At 36.8% G+C, this 20,045-nt stretch overlaps 1 protein-coding gene across 6 annotated transcripts in view; it reads right to left on the bottom strand.

Moving 5' to 3' along the window:
- Rmdn2 (regulator of microtubule dynamics 2) overlaps window positions 1–17,953 on the bottom strand; it is a 96,970-nt gene extending 79,017 nt beyond the window's left edge. Inside the window, exons 1-3 of one of the 6 annotated variants that reach the window (XM_058578467.1) lie at window positions 17,287–17,574; window positions 12,201–12,277; window positions 8,178–8,645 (exon numbers count right to left, since the gene is read on the bottom strand). In XM_058578467.1, the coding sequence (XP_058434450.1) occupies window positions 8,178–8,629 (452 nt within the window). In that variant the 5' untranslated portion in view covers window positions 8,630–8,645; window positions 12,201–12,277; window positions 17,287–17,574. Of the gene's footprint in view, window positions 1–8,177; window positions 8,646–9,203; window positions 11,285–12,200; window positions 12,278–17,286; window positions 17,575–17,815 lie in introns of those variants that run through there. The other 5 variants (XM_046441669.2, XM_046441668.2, XM_046441667.2 and 2 more) reach the window with 5 other exon arrangements.
- Window positions 17,954–20,045: the final 2,092 nt, after the last annotated feature.

Below are 20,045 nucleotides of genomic sequence, written 5' to 3'. Positions count from 1 at the left end.
GCATCCCTGTCTTGTTCCAGATTTTAGAGGGAATGCCTTCAATTTTTCTCCATTCAGAATGATGCTAGCCTGAGGCTTAGCATAAATTGCTTTTACAATATTGAGGTATGTTCCTGTTATCCCTAGTTTTTCTAGAGTTTTGAACATAAAGGGTGCTGTACTTTGTCGAATGCTTTTTCCGCATCTATCAAGATGATCATATGGTTCTTATTTTTAAGTCTATTGATGTGGTGAATAACATTTATTCATTTCCGTATATTGAACCAGCCTTGCATCCCAGGGATGAATCCTACTTGATCATGGTGCACAATTTTTTTGATATGTTTTTGTATCCGATTCGCCAGAATTTTATTGAGGATTTTTGCATCTAGGTTCATTAGAGATATTGGTCTGTAGTTTTCTTTCTTTGAAGTGTCTTTGTCTGGTTTAGGAATCAGGGTGATGTTGGCCTCGTAGAATGAATTTGGAAGTTCTCCCTCTTTTTCTATTTCCTGAAATAGCTTGAAAAGTATTGGTATTAGTTCCTCTTTAAAGGTTTTGTAAAACTCTGCTGTATACCCATCCGGTCCTGGGCTTTTCTTAGTTGGTAGTCTTTTGATGGTTTCTTCTATTTCCTCAGTTGATATTGGTCTGTTTAGGTTGTCTATATCCTCCTGACTCAATCTGGGCAGATCATATGATTTAAGAAATTTATCGATGCCTTCACTATCTTCTATTTTATTGGAGTATAAGGATTCAAAATAATTTCTGATTATCTTCTGTATTTCTGAAGTGTCTGTTGTGATAATGCCTTTTTCATCCCATATGCTAGTAATTTGAGTTCTCTCTCTTCTTCTCTTCATTAGCATGGCTAAGGGTCTGTCGATTTTATTTATTTTTTCAAAGAACCAATTTTAGTTTTGGCAATTTTTTCAATTGTTTCTTTTGTTTCGATTTCATTAATTTCAGCTCTGATTTTAATTATTTCTTGCCTTCTACTTCTTTTGCTGTTGTTTTGCTCTTCTTTTTCAAGGATTTTGAGATGAAGTATGAGATCATTTATTTGTTGGTTTTTTCTTTTTTTAAGGAATGAACTCCAAGCAATGAATTTTCCTCTTAGAACTGCTTTCAATGTGTCCCATAGATTCCGATATGTTGTGTCTGTGTTTTCATTTATCTCTAAGAATTTTTTAATTTCCTCCTTGATGTCTTCTATAACCCATTGATCATTCAGTAACCTATTGTTCATTCTCCAAGTGATGCATGATTTTTCCTTCCTTCTTTTATCGTTGATTTTCAGTTTCATTCCATTATGATCAGATAAGATGCATGGTATTATCTCTACTCCTTTATATTGTCTAAGAGTTGCCCTGTGACATAATATATGATCTATTTTTGAGAAGGATCCATGTGCTGCTGAGAAAAAAGTGTAACTGCTTGATGTTGGTGGTATATTCTATATATGTCAATTAAGTCTAGGTTATTAATTGTGTTATTGAGTTCTACAGTTTCCTTATTCAACTTTTGTTTGGAAGGTCTGTCCAGTGGTGAGAGAGGTGTGTTGAAGTCTCCCATGATTATTGTATGGTGGTCTATTAGACTCTTGAACTTGAGAAGAGTTTGTTTGATGAACATAGCTGCACCATTGTTTGGGGCATATATATTTATGATTGCTATGTCTTGTTGGTGTATGGTTCCCTTGAGCAGTATGTAGTGTCCCTCTTTATCCCTTTTGATTAACTTTGGCTTGAAATCTATTTTATTTGATATGAGTATGGACACTCCTGCTTGTTTCCGAAGTCCATATGAGTGATATGATTTTTCCCAACCTTTCACCTTCAGCCTATGTATGTCTTTTCCTATCAAATGTGTCTCCTGTAGGCAGCATATTGTTGGGTCTCGTTTTGTGATCCATTCTACTAGCCTGTGTCTCTTAATTGGTGAGTTTAAGCCATTAACATTTAGGGTTATTATTGAGATATGGGTTGTTCTTCCAGCCATATTTGTTTATTTCTGTTACTAAACATGGTTTGTTTTCCTCTTTGATTATTTTTCCCCCCTTTAGTGTCCTACCTCCCACTGTTGGTTTTCATTGTTATTTTCCATATCCTCTTCCTGTAATGTTTTGCCAAGGATGTTTTGAAGATATGGTTTTCTAGCTGCAAATTCTTTTAACTTTTGTTTATCGTGGAAGGTTTTAATTTCATCTTCCATCCTGAAGCTTAATTTCGCTGGATACACAATTCTTGATTGGAACCCATTTTCTTTCAGTGTTTGAAATATGTTATTCCAGGATCTTCTAGCTTTCAGAGTCTGTGTTGAAAGATCAGCTGTTATCCTGATTGGTTTACCCCTAAATGTAATCTGCTTCCTTTCTCTTGTAGCTTTTAAAATTCTCTCCTTATTCTGTATGTTGGGCATCTTCATTATAATGTGTCTAGGTGTGGATCTCTTATGATTTTGCACATTCGGCGTCCTGTAGGCTTCTAGGATTTGGGATTCTGTCTCATTCTTCAAGTCTGGGAAGTTTTCTCGTATTATTTCACTGAATAGATTGCTCATTCCTTTGGTTTGGAACTCTATACCTTCCTGTATCCCAATGACTCTTAAGTTTGGTCTCTTTATGTTATCCCATATTTCTTGGATGTTCTGCTCATGGTTTCTTAACAGTGTTGCTGAGCTGTCTATGTTCTTTTCAAGTTGAAATACTTTGTCTTCATTGTCTGATGTTCTATCTTCTAAGTGTTCTACTCTGCTGGTAGTATTCTCAATTGAGTTTTTAAGTTGGTTTATTGCTTCCTGCATTTCTAGGATTTCTGTTTGTTTGTTTTTTATAACCTCTATCTCCCTGTATAGTTGATCTTTTGCTTCCTGGATTTGTTTGTGTAATTCATTGTCGAAGTGATCTTTCATTGTCTGATTTTGCTGTCTAATGTCTTCCTTGAGACTCCAGATCATCTGAAGCATGTATATCCTGAATTCTTTATCTGACATTCCATCTGCTGCAGCTGTTACCTCTTCTAAAGTTGAGTTGACCTGCATTGCTTGTGGTCCTTTCTTTCCTTGTCTTTTCATACTGCTCGCATTTCTTTCTGCTTGTTGAAACTGTTGTGTTTTTGAAATTTTCCCCCTATATATTTATATTGCTCTTGTATAGTTGAAAAGTCTCCCTTGCAGGGTCGGGCGGTGGCTGTGCTCCTCCTCCAATTGGGGTGATCTGTCTACCACGCTGACGGCCGCTGGGCCTGTTCTGCTGGTCGGTCGCAGGTCTGCCTACCTTGCAGGCGCGGGCGGCGGCTCTGCTCTGCCCCTCCTCTAATTGGTGTGACGTGTCTAGCACACCCGCGGACCCCTGGGCCTGTTCTGCCGGTCGGTCGCAGGTCTGCCTACCTTGCAGGAGCGGGCGGCGGCTCTGCTCTGCCCTTACTCCAATTGGGGTGACGTGTCTACCACGCCGGCGGGTCGCTGGGCTTATTCCGGGTGCAGGAGGCGGCTCTGCTCTGCCCCTACTCCAATTGGGGTGACGTGACTACCACGCCGGCGGGTCGCTGGGCCTGTTCCGGGTGCGGGCGGCAGCTCTGCTCTGCCCCTACTCCAATTGGTGTGATGTGACTACTCTGTTGTTGTTCTTAAGCTGATTTTCCACCTGTATTCTTTGTCATAGTGGCAGAACTATTTGCTTTCTGCTCCCTCAGCCCTGGCCAGAATAAATCTTTTGTCTTTTACTTCAAAAAGACCCATAGTTTTATTTGGGATTTTTGGAACCACACCTTAACAATATAAGAGTGGAAGAAAAATCCCTCCCAGCAGATCCATAAAACTCAACACAAGGATACAAAAAATAAGAAAAAACAAGACAACACAACACCTCCTAAAATTCAAAATTCACCAGCAACTAATCCCAAAGATGTTGAAGTGGATGAAATAGCAGATAAAGAATTCAAAAGAATCATTATAAAAATGATCAATGAATTCCAAGAGAACACAGAAGAGCAACTGAATTGATTAAGGAAGTCAGTACAAGATATGAATTATATCTTGTATATGAGGGATTCAATAAGGAGATATAAATACTAAAAAAAGAACCAAGCATAAATCTTGGAAATGAATTAAATAAAATGTTCAGCGAAAAGTCTCATGATCATGCTGAAGACAGAATCTCAGAGCTGGACGACAAAGTTGCCAGCCTTAGACACTCAGACAGCATTAAAGATAAGAAAATAAGTAACCATAATCAGAATATATAAGAACTCTGGGACAACATTAAGAGACCAAATTTAAGAATCACTGGGCTGGAGAAGGGTTGTTAAGAGGCAGGCTAATGGAATGGATAACTTGTCTTCAGGGAAGTAATAACAGAACATTTTTCAAGGCTTTAGAGAGAGATGAACATCCAGATACAAGAGGTATTCAAAACCCCAAACAGACAAGATCAAAAAAGAACCTCTCCACAATACATTATAATTAAAATGCCTAACATACAGAACAATGATAACATTTAAAAAGTCTCAAGAGAAAAACATCAGGTCATATTTACAGACAAGCCAATAAGAATCACTTCTGAATTCTTAGCACAAACCCAACATGTAATGTTACATGTTGGGTTTATGATAAGAAATAAGCCAGAAGAGCTTGGAATGATACGTTCCAAATATTGAAAGAAAACAATTGTCTTCAAGACTGCCATATCCAGCAAAGCAATCCTCCAAAATAGAATAAAAATTAAAAACCTTCCAAGATAAACAGAAACTAAAACAATTCATGACTACTAAACTACAAAATTTTCTTAAAGAAATACACAGGAAAAATAAAAAATTAAACCCAGAACTCACAAATGAAGAAATCACATTAGCTAAGCAAATAAGAAGCAGGACCAAATTAAGCATGATAAATAAATCAAAATGGCAGGAATTAATAAACATTCCTCTATAATAATGTTGAATGTTAATGGTTGCAACATTCCAATTAAAAGATATAGACTGGCAAAATGGAATAAACACAACTATATATTGTTTGTAAGAGATTCACCTTACAGGCAAAGACAGCCATAGGCTGAGAGTGAAAGGATAGAAATTAATATACCAAGCAAACAGAATCTGAAAACAAGCAGGAATAGGTACTTTAATATCTGATAAAGCAGAATTCAAACAAACAAACAAACAAAAAACCCCCAAAGCTAGGATGATGGCACACACCAATAATCCCAGTGGCTTGGGACGTTAAGGCGGGAGGATTGCAAATTCAAAGCCAGTCTTGGCAATTTAGCAAGGTTCTAAGCAATTTAGTGAGATCCTGTCGGAAAATAAAAAACTAAATAGGGCTGGGATGTGGTTTAGTGGTTAAGCACCCTTGGGTTCAATCTCTGGCACCAAAAACCAAACCAAAACAAAAACAGTACACCTCCACATCTCCACATGTCAAGATTTTGGTATTTAATACTATTCTCCTAAGGGGAACCAATGCTGGCAAGGCAGTAACTGATTATATGCCATGGAGCAGGGACAAAAACACAATCGGTCAAAATACATTATTATTAAGAAGCAAAGATTCTTTCCAAGTGTAAATACTTGTTCAGGTAATGAAACAACTTTAACATGCCCTCAGAGTGTATAAGAATTTGGGCATCAGTCATCACTTTCACACCCAAATACATGAAATTAGCTGAGTCCAAAAGAGGCAATAGAACTCATAAGGCCACAGTGATACTCACATATTAAGAAGGCATGTAATAATAGATTCTTATAATGTTTGCAGAAAATGCATCCCACTAAACTTTTCTGTGAGCAGATTTTACGAGTACTAACACTGAGTTTTAATCAACAACTAATCTTATGATTATATTTTTCCCTTCTTTTGTAAAACTAAAAGCATTAGAAAATTGTAGCTGGTATCTATTTTGCTAAAAGTAGTAAAAATTTCTAGGCACCTCTCACAAAAGATCAGTTTTCCATATGGAATATGTAATTGTCATTTGATGTTTTAATTCTGTCATCAAGGACATAGTGTATGTAGGATGCATCCCATCTTAAAGTGCTAAAGGGATATTGACTACATCTCACCACCAATGATCATCTCAGACACATAAGAATTTATAAAAGAACAGGCAGTCTATAACATAGTTCATAAATACTTTGTTTCTAAAAATTATTCTATTTTATTTATAAGGTTAGTTTCTTGGTATTTATTCAGAAATGTGTTAAATCTTTCTATATCTTATTCCTTTCCCCCAAAATATATCAAATTCAGTATGGGTTAATTTATTTAAAAATTTTTTAAATGTGGAGAAAATAGGAAAAATGACTTTCCCTCTACTATATTTGGTACCATTTACTATAGCTTACTCTGTCATTAGGGCTGCATTAATTTACTCTAGTATTTTATTACTAACAAAGACACCAGGATCAAACAAGAGAGGGAATGTCTTACCTCCTATCAGTTGTCATATGCTTACTTTTCCACACTAGCTGCATGTGACTGTTACTCATAAATTTCACAAATCCTTCTTGAACCCACATTAAAAATGTATGCCTATGACATTATTTGAAGTTATAAGTCCTGTAATTATCTTATTTCTATCTTTCCTAAATTCTAGAGTGTTATCATTTCTTGAATAAGCTTATGCTCACTTAGCAAAGGTCTTTTTAGATAAGGTCCACTCATGCTTTGGGCCTAGACTGCCAATCTTCCTCTTGGCCTAGAAGTTCTTCTCTGGCTAGTTCCTAGTTCTGTTATGTTCTTCCTATGACGTGATTGTCAAAAAATGAACACAGGACTCCTGATGAGGAAATACCACAGGTTTATATGCAGGCAGAATAACCAGATGATTTGTATTTAATAATTCTCAATGATGTGCCATGTTATGGTGGAATTTTTGTCTTTATCAGAGTACTAAACCGACATGACCTATTCCTATAGTAACTAAAGGTCTCTTTTATGAGTTATAGTTTTGAGTGATTTAGAACTATTTTAGATTCTTTCTAAACATTTCACTTGCCTGTTTTAAAACTGTTTGTTTTTTGTGTTCAGGAAAACAAATTTTTCAGACCTTCTTATTATCTAGATCCATCATTTGTGGCTCTTCCCAATCTGAAAAACTTTTCATAGTCATTTCCCCAAGTTCATATAAAAGGTGCTAAACAAATTCAGTCCTGGCATTGATCTCTCAACTATTTATACTTCTTTCTATGAAATCACCCTTTTATCCATACCCTACTCTTTGTTTCTTCCCTTCATATCCCTCCTCCCAATTCCATGGCAAAAACTTTGGAAACACTCATTCATTCAAGAACTCTTTACTGGAATCTACTCTGTGCGAGGTACAGAAGTAAGGTGTTAGAAATACAACAATGAAACCCAGTGGCCCTGACATAGAGTTACGAAAAATTGTGCTGTAATTATGAATGTAATGCATTCCACTATTGTCATGTATGTAAGAAATAAAAAAAAGAATTATAAACTGTACCATATCCAGTGAGTTTTAAAATTTTAACCTATTTACTTTACTCTTAAAAACACTAGTCAGGCACAATTTTTTAATTTAAAAATTATTTGTGTCTTCCTTAAAGAATATTATGTTTTTGGTGTTAGAATTCAATAAATTAATCTGTGTAAGGATGAAACTGAATCACACATTCTCAAATCTTTTTAGAACTGCACTAAAATTCAGTAGCCACTATCACCAAGAGGTATTCAAATTTGATTACAAAATATTATAAGTACAATGAAATAAAATTTAAAATTCAGTTTTTCACTTTCACCAGCCACATTTTAAGTGCTTAAGAGCCACATGTGGTTAGTGGCTACCATATTGGGCAGCATAGATATAGTATATTTCCATCAACACAGAATGCTTTATTAGATAGCACTATCTAGAGAGTTCTTACATACAAGATCACACAGTGACCACATTAAAAAATAAGTTATCCATTTCAGCAAACAATTATATCTTTCTCAATACTTACATAATGTCACCTATTACTAATTACTTAAATTCCTTTTGTCAATGTGATCTAAACAGCCTAAAATAATGACAATACTGAATATGGTTTTAATTATAATCTCATTGAAAATAATAATTCCTTTTCATTTCTTGTTACTATCATAATATATGACTGGAAATATGGAAATATATAAATACCTAAATAATAGCAATAATACAAAAAATAATTCAAGATGGGAAACATCTTATGGAAACTTACCCTCCTTCACTTTCTGCTTCCTCAGAACTGTTACTTGTTGCTGTACTTTGAACTGTAGTCAGCCTTCTTTTTCTAGCTCTGTGCTGAGGACTTATCTTATGAACTGTTATCTTCCCTCCAAATTCATCTTGTATATATTCTTCCAGCTTTGGAATGGTTTCCTTAAGAAATCTGATTTCCTCTTTGAGTTCTTCCATATTTGTCAGTAATTCATTTAACTTCTCCAGTATCTGAATTTGTCTTCGTTGGACAATTACTGCTGTTCCTTGGCCAGTATACATTTCATCTTGCAGAGTTATTGAATTACACATATTACCCAGAGAAAGAAATTTAGGTAAATTCAATGTTGTAGTTGGTTTACGGACCTTGTGATACCACAAAACCAGCAAACTAATCCCAGCAGTTCCCACCATGATGCCAAGTATCAGTTCCTTATTTGTGGAATGAAGCATTTCTTGGGTTTTGTTTCTAAAATTAAAAGCATAAATGTAAATGAATGTTGTTTGTCTTTGTCCAAGACAAAAATATTAGTGCATTTGCAATCAATAAAAGACAAGTCTACATTTAAAAAAAAATCTTCAGAAATCATAATCTAACGTGTATGAGTAAGTACCTCAATAATACATATGACCCAATGGAAATATTTACTTTAAGAAAAATTACTGAAATCTAGTGTAAAGTATGGACTCTAATCCAGAATTTGTATTCTGCATGACCTATTTGAAATTCACCTTTTATTTATATTTGTAAAGGATTTGATAAATAGAAGCAAAAGTTACATTATAAATTTCTGAGAAAATTTGTGAATTCAAGTTATTATTAATTTTCTCTGAAATTTTATTTATACATAATGAATTTGATGGATTTCTTGGTCTTATCTAGTCTTTAAAGAAGGCCAAGAAGCTCTTCCCTGGCACCTACCTCATATTAGGACTTAAATTTAGAGTGATTAACAATACAGTTTTTAAAGTCCAGGACTTAAAGAAAAAAAATATATTAGAGAGTTTTGGTAAGTTTATAACTCACCTCATCTCTGGTTTATTCAACATGGAAAGCAGAAGTGATAATGTAACATACAGCATGGATGGGTGGGTTATCCCACAAATTCGAAGAATGAAATCTCCAGACACAAGAGAGAGACCAAAGTAACAGGATTTATTAGAATAATAGAGAGAAAGCAGAGCTCCTGAAGAGGGAGGGGTCCCAAGAGACGGCTGCCAATGCATGTCTGTTGTCTAGGGTTTTTATGGTTTCATATGTCCCTATAGGTGATTGGTTGGATGATATGTAAATACAGGATTCAGAAAGGGGCCAATCAGCTCTCTTTATTTTGTCTTCTTCAGCAAATCTGGAGAAAAGTGTTTTTTAAGCCTTTATTGGCACGGGGTGGGGGGTCGGGTTTGTTGGCTCAAGAGGAAGTGCTTGGGGTAGATACAGATTTTGTGGTTGGCTGTTGCTAAGGGTAGGGGTAGGGGTAACTAAGGAAGAGCTCTTGTGGTTGAAGTTGTCAGGGGAAGCAATAGAATGTTCTCCAGACTAAGATAGCATGGTGTCTTCCTCCTTTTCTTCTCTGAGATCCTTTTCCTGGCTGCCTATAGTGGTCTATCTTTCTGACTCACTAACATATATGTAAGTATTGTCCATCTTCTAACCCAGAATTTCTCTCTCCTTATATTTCTGCTTATATCTGAAGACTTAATGTTTTTGTTTTATTTTATATTTTCACTTTAAAAAATATTTTGATTTGATTCCTTTCTCTTTCTGACCTTTTACCTTTTTGCATTCAAGGCACAAGCTATCCCCCACCTCATTCCACATAAACTCAGCTACTTGGACTAAATACATAAAATTATTCTCTAGTAAATCTCACTTCACTAGTTCTATGGCTTATCCCTGCTCTTAAAATCACAAGACAAATAAAGGAAACCATTGATATATGCTTTTATCTGAGACTTAAAAAGGCAATAAATATGTCAGTGCTCTACTAAACTTTTGAAACTACAGTAAAGTATACTGAAGTTTTTTTTAAAAAAATCCTATAAATTCAAAGTTCCCCAAATTGTTTTACCTTTAGTAAACCCTATTTTATAACAGGTAAAAACCTATATTAAATTTTACTAATGACTTTGGAGAAATGTTACAAATAGTAATAAGTTGTTCAATATAGTAAATGAAATTTGTAATTTTTTTGATTAATTTTTCCTGAAACTTTATCAAGGAGCAGATAATTAGAGCATTGCCACCTAGAGCCCTGAGAAAAGGGGTTAGGAGAAAGTCCTATACTGTCTCTTGATTTCCAACTGGAGGCAATTTCTGGGCCATGGCACAAAGAGGAGAAAACCAACAGCCTGATAGTCTCAGTGAGTTTAAATGGACAGAACGGACAGAGATCTGAATTCATACAAACTGAAGCACCCAGAATTTGTGTGTCAGAGCACTGAGATGAGGGAGGTATATTCAGAGAAAGAGCTCTAGAAATACACATTGAAACCCCATCAGGACTGGCAAAGAACAATTTGTACGGAGAAAACAATCACCAGGAAGCTATAAACTGAACTACTCCTTTAGATTACACAGAACTGGGAAGTATTCAAGTTCCCAAGAATTCCTATAGAATACATGAAGCTTTCAGCAGAGACCCCAGATGGGTAACATAGGGAGTAGTGGGACTAAAGTAACTCTAGAGTTAAGGCTATTTAAGCTTTCCCTAAAATAGACTTAAAAATATGCCTCCAAAGGATTAAACTGATTCAACAATACTTTAACTGCCATGATGATGAAAGTCCAATACTTGAAAAATCAGAAAAGCCAGAATTCAACAGCATAAAATCAAATGTCTAATATCCAATAAAAATTATTAGACATGGAAAGACACAGGACACTGACAGAGATAATTAGAAGACAAAGGTGTTAGAATGATTGCAAATATGTTTGCTATTTATTACATATACAAATACATTAACAGAAAACATAAACATGACGGGGAAAGAAAAAGAAGGTATCAATCCAAACCAAAAGGAATTTCTAGACATGAAAAATAAAATGTCTGAAAACAACTGTACTAAATGGGATTAATAGAAAAATCACCATGGAACAAAAAACAAAATCAGTAATCCTGAAGACATAGCAAAAACAGCCATTCTAAATAAAGTACACAAACAAAACAAAACAAACAAAACTTATGGAACAATATCAGTCTAAAAAATACATCAAATTAGAGGGGGAACAGTGACCTAAAATTCCCAAGTTAGATAAACATATAACAGATCAAAATATAAAACCATGTAAAATTAAAATGCTCAACACCAATAAAAATTACTAAACATGCAACTAAGCAGAAAAATAGTAGCCAGGGGGCAATATCAAGCAGTCTGAAAAAATACATGAAGTTAGAGGGGGGAAAAGATGACCAAAAACATTCCCAAATTAGAGAAAACACACAAGGTCAACATAATCCAAGTAGAATAAGAAAACAAAAATAAGGCATAACATTATTAGATTGATAAAAATCAGTGACAAAAAGAATATCTTAAAAGTCATCAGAGGCCAACCAGGGTGGCACATGCCTGTAATCCCAACGGCTTGGGAGGCTGAGGCAGGAGGCTCGGGAGTTCAAAGCCAGACTTAGCAAAAGCAAGGCGTTGGACAACTCAGTGAGACCCTGTCTCTAAATAAAATACAAAATAGGGCTAGGGATGTGGCTCAGTGGTCCAATGCCCCTGAATTCAAGTCCTGGTACCAAAAAAATAAATAAATAAACAAATAAATAAAAAGTCATAAGAGAAAAAGACACATTGTATATAAACCTCAGGTACTATTTAAGCAAGAAAACAATGAAGTGACATATTTAAAATGGTGAAAGAACTGTCAACTTAAATTACTATACCCAGTGAAATATCTTGTCAAAATTGAAAGCAAAATAAACATTTATTTATTTATTTATTTTAGACAAAGGAAAGCTGAGGGAATTCATCACCAATTCAGACATAAGAAACGCTAACAACCAGGCGTGGTGACACATACCTGTACTCCCAGCACCTCAGGAGGCTGAGTCAGGAGGATCATAAATTCAAGGCCACCCTCAGCAATTTAGTAAGGGTCTTAAAATAAAAAATAAAAAAATATAATGAGCTGAGGATGTGGCTCAGTGGTTGAATCCCCTTGGGTTCAATCTCTTTTACCAAAAAAAAAAAAAAAAGAGAGAGAGAGAGAGAGAGAAAGAAATGCTAGCAGAAGTTCTTAAAGCAGAAGAAAAATGAAAAGTTTGAAGGATGAAGAATACCTGCTGTGGGCTGGGATTGTGGCTCAGAGGTAGAGCACTCGCTTAGCACGGGCAGGACCTGGGTTCGATTCTCAGCACCACATAAAAATAAAGGCATTGTGTTGTGTCCACCTACAAAAAAGATTCATTCTCTCTCTCTCTCTCTAAAAAACAAAACAAAACAAAAATCCTGCTGTGGAAAATACACATGGATAAACATAAAAGTCATTTTCTAGGTAGGCATGGTGGTGCGTGCCTGTAATCCCAGAAGCTCAGGAGGCTGAGGCAGGAAGATCTCAGTTAAAAGCCAGCCTCAGCAAAAAGCAAGACACTGAACAACTCAGTAAGACACTGTCTCTAAATAAAATACAAAATAGGGCTGGAGATGTGGCTCAGTGGTCCAAAGCCCCTGAGTTCAAGTCCTGGTACCCCACTCCAAAGTCATTTTTCTCATTTTAAAATTTCTTTATAAAATGTTTGCTTATTAAATCAAAGATGACAATAATGTACCATAGGGTTTATAATGTACATATAAGTAAAAAATAATACAACAACTCAAAGTGTTTGTAAATATCTTAAATTATAATAGTGTTATCAAGTTAAAGAGGCATAGTTATAAATTCTAGAATAGCTACTACAAGAATAAAGGGAAAAAATGCAAAGATATAGATAAGCCAGTAGTGGGGAGAAAAATGTAATACTGAAGACATTCATTAGTTCAAGGAAAGGGGGAAAACAGAACAGAAAAACAGAAAACAACCAGGAAAAGAGAAATGATGCCGTAACTCTATTAAGAAATGAAGAAACAACAGTATTTTTATTTGCCAATCAAAAAAAAAAAACCAATTAAAAAGGAAAAGCGGAAGAAATGTTAGAAAACTGTACAACAACAAACTTGAGAAAGCCAATGGGGTGGGCTCTAGTGCAAAAGTTCAAGGGTTGACCTTTGATGGGAACACAAACCACTCATTCACAGTAACAAAAACAAGGCAGATTATGTGAGCAGAGATTCAGGTATGTGGGTAGATGTTGTGGTGAGAATTGATGGAAGTTCTCTTCGATTGCTTCTTAAGTGAAATAGTAAAACAGCTAGGATTAAGAATCCAGGCAGAAATATTGGAAATATGCAAATTCTAAATTAGGTTGTATACAAAAAATTTGACTTCCTAGAGTTTATATTCTATGATTCCACATATTCTAGCAAATCGTTGTTCCTTATAAACTAAATGGCCGATTTAATATAATGTGTCATATGACCTATGAAAGAGATTCTCAAAGAATAAGGAACAAGAATCTATTCTGAGAAGACTACTTAAAAGAATGGCTCTTTTTAGATTTGTTACACTGCACTACATACATGATCACAACAATTGCCCTATTTGGATGTTCTACCTCATTATTGGCTGAAAGGTTAATGAGAAGGACCAGCTGTAAAATAGTATTCTAGAAATTACTTCAGATGTCAGTGAATATTATCTTGAAGAGGTTTTAGGTTTATCTCCTAAAAGAATTCCAGAGAAAGTCTTGCAACTTTAAGCTGGCCTGAATGACAGATCATTTTGCCTGGGATTAGATACTTTTACCTAGTTGGTATTGTTACAGAGCTGGGGACTTCCTGGAAACTAAGGCAATGTGAAGACTCCTGTTCAAACCCTGATTCTTGTGATCAACTCAGAAAGATTTCAGAAATGTCACTCAGAGAAACAGGAATGAATTTATTTAAAGAATAGGCAAAGGGAAAGGGATCACTGTAAAAGGAGAGTGGGTCGTCTCAGATAGGAGAGGAACAATGTGTCTCTCTTGCACTTCAGTTTTATTGGGGATTCCATAGAAGTTTCTACAGAGTCCCACATTAGGGTGACATCAAGACTTTCAAATCCCCACTGCCAGGACAACTGTAGGTCACCTTGGCCCATGCTGACCAGTCCTACTTGGATTCTTAACCTTAAATTCTTATGGTTAGAAGGAATTACCCTAACCATCTTCTGATTTTCAGTATCTAGTCACAAAAGTCTCTCCATTCAAGGTAATTTGAGTTCCTCTTATCAACATTACCGTGGGCCTGCATTTCTCCTGTAGTTAACAGGTAGTTTGGTGAGGAATGTGACATGGCCTGTCCACTCAGACCAGGCAGAGTTGCAGGTAAATTGCTTCTTGGAAAAGAAAGCATGTGGGGGTAGCACAGTGGACCCATTTTATAGCTTTTTTTTCCCTTAACCTCATGTTCCTGTCATTTGCATCTATCTGTCCCCTAACACTATAACTGGGAATTTATAAATCTAACTATCTGCCTATTCCCATAATATCAAGAAGAAATGCCAACAGCATATTTCAATCAATCTGTAACTTCAGCTGAAATTATAGGTAACTATTAGTTGTTATTTCCACAAAACATTATACTGTATCAGAAATTTACTTGGAAGATTATTGCAAAAAAGCAATAGATCTAAGAAAAGCCACTATATACCTACAACTTACATTTACATCACAGTTAATAATAATGTATCAAGGTTGATCATCTTTTTTTTTCAATAAAAAGATCAATGGTGGTGGTGTAGTTCACTAGTACAGTGCATGCTTAGCGTGTACAAGATCCTGGGTTAGAGCCCCACCCCCAAACTACATACAAGATAAAATCAGGATGTCCATATGCTGGTCTAGATGACTACTAAAAAGATCTTTCCTATACTTACTGCATTTTTTTTGTCCATTCCTCTATTGTTTCTTTGAACTTTACATTAATAAACAGTTTAGTTTTAAAAGTTTTTTTTTTTTTTTTCATTTCATAAGTAACTAGATGTGAAAATCTCCCTAGGGTAAAAACCTTATCCCTGAGACAGAACCACCTTTAAACATATGAGGAATATACTTTGCTTAACCTTTCTTTAGTAATTACACCACTTTCAAATTATCTGCTGGAGGCAGAGTAAAACAAAAGTCAAGTCCTGCCAGGAGTGGTGGTACACACCTGTAATCTCAATGACTTCAGGAGGTTGAAACTGGAGGATCACAAATTCAAGTCCAGCCTGAGTAATTCAGTGACACCTTGTCTTAAATAAACAATAAAAAGGTCTAGGGATGTAGCTCAGTATATAAAATACCTTTGGCTCAATCTTCAGTAACCACAAAAATATATAAATAATAATAGTACTATTATTATTTTGCTGATAAGCAAGCTGAGGCACCAGCAACTACCAAGTCATTTACCCTGAGGGTCATCCAACTAGGAAGTGGAAAATGTCACCCTTAACATCCTGTGAGGAAACTCCCGGGATGCACCTAGCTGAATGCTGAAGATTCAGAAAGCATCAACAAGGACATGAAGGAGAATGCTGACTGTGCAGAGATGTCCATAGGTGAAATATGACTTCAGAATCATGAAATTTAGCTGCGGAAAAAACTAGAATCAATGGAGCTGGTATTTGTTTTAAATAACTACAATTATAAACAAATAGTTTAGGCTATGTTTGAATTTTATATCACTATAAAATCAATGTGCTTTTACACCAATAATTTGAAAAATGACACTAATTAAAAATATTGAGATACAAAAGTAATAACCAGAATACTTCTTGCCTGAAGTATGATTTCAAAGATTGTATGAAGTCATTTACATAGCTTTTTCATTTTCATTAGTTGGAATTACTTCTATTATAGAATAAAAATACAATAATTAAGAATTTCACTGAGCAAACTTCAGAGCTCTAATATTTTAATACTCAGGTGCAAAGTACTGTTAATGTTACAATGTTAAAATTTTAAGGCAGTAATACCAGAAAATTAGACTTATTTTAATATAAATTACTGGCATCTAAAATTAGTACTTAATCCAAGGTTACAGAATTGTCTAGTAAAATGAGAATTCTAGTGAAACGATAAATCAAAATGTTGCTAAAGAAAACTAGAACATAAAAATAATGCTTTCTGAATAAAGTTATTTCATTTTCAACTTTTAATTTTTAGACATAAAAATTATGCTTTACCACATAACTATATTAATGCTTACAGTACATATCTAGCATATATATATATATATATATATATATATATATATATATATATATATATATATATATTCCTGTAATTCATCTGCTGATTCTTAGGGGAAAAAGTATAAAATGCCCTGATAAACTCGAGAAATCAATGAAGACTTTCGCAGTAAGGTTAAAGAAAAATTAATGTCTTATAGACCAACCTGAGGTTTAAGTTTCCCAAGGGAACTGCCCTGAGACCTTGAATAAGTGATCAGATTCTGATGCGACCCAGAAAACTCGGTTTACTTTCAAAGTGAATTCTACTACTCATTTGTCATCAGCTTTTCATGGTTTTACTTAGTTAGAATTTATTTTAAATTTAGGGATCCCTGACGTTTGGCTTATTTGCAAATGACAGTACTGATATCCGGGCCTTCGTTTTTGTGCCAAACAGGAAAAGAATCTGTATTTCAGCGGGGAAAGAAACGCAAACAAAACGCAACGCTGGCGCTACGCGGCGAGGAAAGATCGGCCGCCCGGATGAGCGCCCGGCTTGTCTCTGCTGGAACTTGGCGGCTCGCAGGGACCCGCCAGGCTGCGGGGACATGGTGCCCACTCCCCCGGCCCTGGGGTTAAAGCGTGGAAAGGCCAGCCACTTCCCGGACGCCACTTCCGAGGCATGCGCTCCGCAAAAGCTGCGTTTGGAAACCGGAGCACAAGTTCTCCAGCTTCAGGAACAGACCGCAGACGGGGCCAAAAGAGCGACCCCGGAAGTGCAGTCACCGCTGCCGGAAGTACTGCCGCTGCCTCCTCACGCCCCCGACCGCGTCGGCCCTGGTCCTCTCAGTTGCCCCTTTCCCTCTTCCGTACGCACCTGCGTTCGTTAAGCGGACCTGTCTGCGGTTCGCCGGCCGCCGACCCTGGCCTGCGGGCGGACGAGGAGCAGCGGGCAGACGGCGGCGCCCGAGCCCGCGTGTCCCACAGTCCAGCACCGCGCCGCCGTGTCCTGACCCAGAAAGTCTAGGCGCCGGAGGAGGAGTCCGTGGCTGCTCGGCCCGCGGCTCCCGCCTCCGCCCGTCCGGACTTCTCACCCGGGACGGGCGCCCCGCGTGCTTTCCGCCCTCACCCGCACAGCACCTTGCGGCTCCAGTCACTTCGTCCCCTCTCCTGACTTGCCACCCGAGCTCAGGGCCACCGCGCCTGCTCCCCGGCGTCCCCTTCTGCCATCACTGCCTCCAAACTCACGCCAACTCTGCTTCCTTCCAACTCCCAAACCTTCCCCCCTCTCCCCGGTGTTGTCCCCTTTTAGGCATAACCTTGAACCCTATTCTGCATGGCAAACAAACGTCACAGTTTGCAAATGGTGTCCACAGCCCCTTTTCCTTAACTTCACTGTAACTCACATTCTTTTTTAATGAGCAAAATTCCCAATCTCTTCGTCCTCGTATCAGTCCGAGTCGCCTTTAGATAAAAATCACTTATCTTCTCAAATGACCATGGTTCAAGGTTCTGCCCAACTTCAGTTTCTGTGGTTTGTAAAATGAGAATAATATGGCAAACTGTTAAATATTGCTCACACGCCCCTTTTGTATTGCCTTCAACCTTGAGCATTATTGATTTAAGCTTAGACTTGTATTGAAAACTTAGTTTTAATTACTAAATCCCCCACCAATATACTGAACAGAATAAAAAATGGGTACACTCTTGTTTATAAAAACAAAAACCAAACTTCCCCATAAGGATTCTTCAGAAGACTGATTGTACAATCCGTATTCACAGATGGAAATTGGGGATTGTATGTTTATGTAATTTATTTTTTAGCTTTAAGCAAACTGCATTGAAGCCTAGCCACATTTTATTTAAAGAGCAGACTAATATTTATGCTCTCAAATTTCTTTACAGGGAACCACTTTAACTCCTGTTTTATTATGGTTTGCAAAGATAATTTCCATCTAATGTCAGTATTTTCTTTATTTAACCAGAGTACAGTGTAATGTAAACCTGTGTGGAGTGATAGTTTCTTCTCTGGAGATTTGAATACAAAAGAAACTGTACTCTCTCTTCAGTAATACTAGGAGGGTTTTTGTTTGTTTGTTTGGTTTTTCTGTTGTTGTTGTTGTTGTTTGTTTGGGGTTTTTTTTAAGACTTAAAAGACAATTTAAGCATTTCCAGGTCACTGCTGCAGCCTCTCACACAGCACAAAAGAGGCTTATAACAAGGAGCTTGATATCAAACCAGAGACTCTGCATCTGATAGAAGAAAAAATTGGCTCTAATCTACATCTGGTGGGGTCGGGCTCCAAATTCCTTAATAGGACACCTATAGCACAAGAGTTAAAAACAAGAATCAACAAATGGGACTTACTCAAACTAAAAAGTTTTTTCTCAGCAAGAGAAACAATAAGAGAGGTAAATAGGGAGCCTACATCCTGGGAACAAATTTTTACTCCTCACACTTCAGATAGAGCCCTAATATCCAGAGTATACAAAGAACTCAAAAAATTAAACAATAAGAAAACAAACAACCCAATCAACAAATGGGCCAAGGACCTGAACAGACACTTCTCAGAGGATGATATACAAATAATCAACAAATACACGAAAAAATGCTCACCATCTCTAGCAGTCAGAGAAATGCAAACTAAAACCACCCTAAGATACCATCTCACTCCAGTAAGAATGGCAGCCATTATGAAGTCAAACAACAATAAGTGCTGGTGAGGATGTGGGGAAAGGGGTACACTTGTACATTGCTGGTGGGACTGCAAATGGGTGCGGCCAATTTGGAAAGCAGTATGGAGATTCCTTGGAAAGCTGGGAATGGAACCACCATTTGACCCAGCTATTCCCCTTCTCAGACTATTCCCCAAAGACCTTAAAAGAGCGTACTATAGGGATACTGCTACATCGATGTTCATAGCAGCACAATTCACAATAGCAAGACTGTGGAACCAACCTAGATGCCCTTCAATAGACGAATGGATAAAAAAAAATGTGGCATTTATACACAATGGAGTATTACTCAGCACTAAAAAATAACAAAATCATGGCATTTGCAGGGGAATGGATGGCATTAGAGCAGATTATGCTAAGTGAAGCTAGCCAATCCATAAAAAACAAATGCCAAATATCTTCTTTGATATAAGGAGGGCAACGCAAAACAGAGCAGGGAGGAAGAGCATGAGAAGAAGATTACCAAATTAAACAGGGACAAGAGGTGGGAGGGAAAGGGAGAGAGCAGGGAAATTCCATGGAAATGGAAGGAGACTCTTATTGTTATACAAAATTACATATAAGAGGAGGTGAGGGGAAAGGGAAAAAAAAGAGAGAGAGAAATGAATTACAGTAGATGGGGTAGAGAGAGAAGATGGGAGGGGAGGGGAGGGGAGATAGTAGGGGGTAGGAAAGGCAGCAGAATACAACAGACACTAGTATGGCAATATGTATAAATGTGGATGTGTAACCGATGTGATTCTGCAATCTGTATACGGGGTAAAAATGGGAGTTCATAACCCACTTGAATCAAATGTATGAAATATGATATGTCAAGAGCTTTGTAATGTTTTGAACAACTAATAAAAAAAATGTGGGGTGCGGGCTGAGGGATTGTGTCACCTCTTCTCTGAGAGGGAAA

Source organism: Marmota monax, unplaced genomic scaffold, assembly GCF_021218885.2.
Source record: "Marmota monax isolate L192 unplaced genomic scaffold, Marmota_monax_Labrador192_F-V1.1 WCK01_AAM20220418_F8-fsc00010, whole genome shotgun sequence".
NCBI lineage: Eukaryota > Metazoa > Chordata > Mammalia > Rodentia > Sciuridae > Marmota > Marmota monax.
This window is presented reverse-complemented; position numbering and strand designations above follow the sequence as displayed.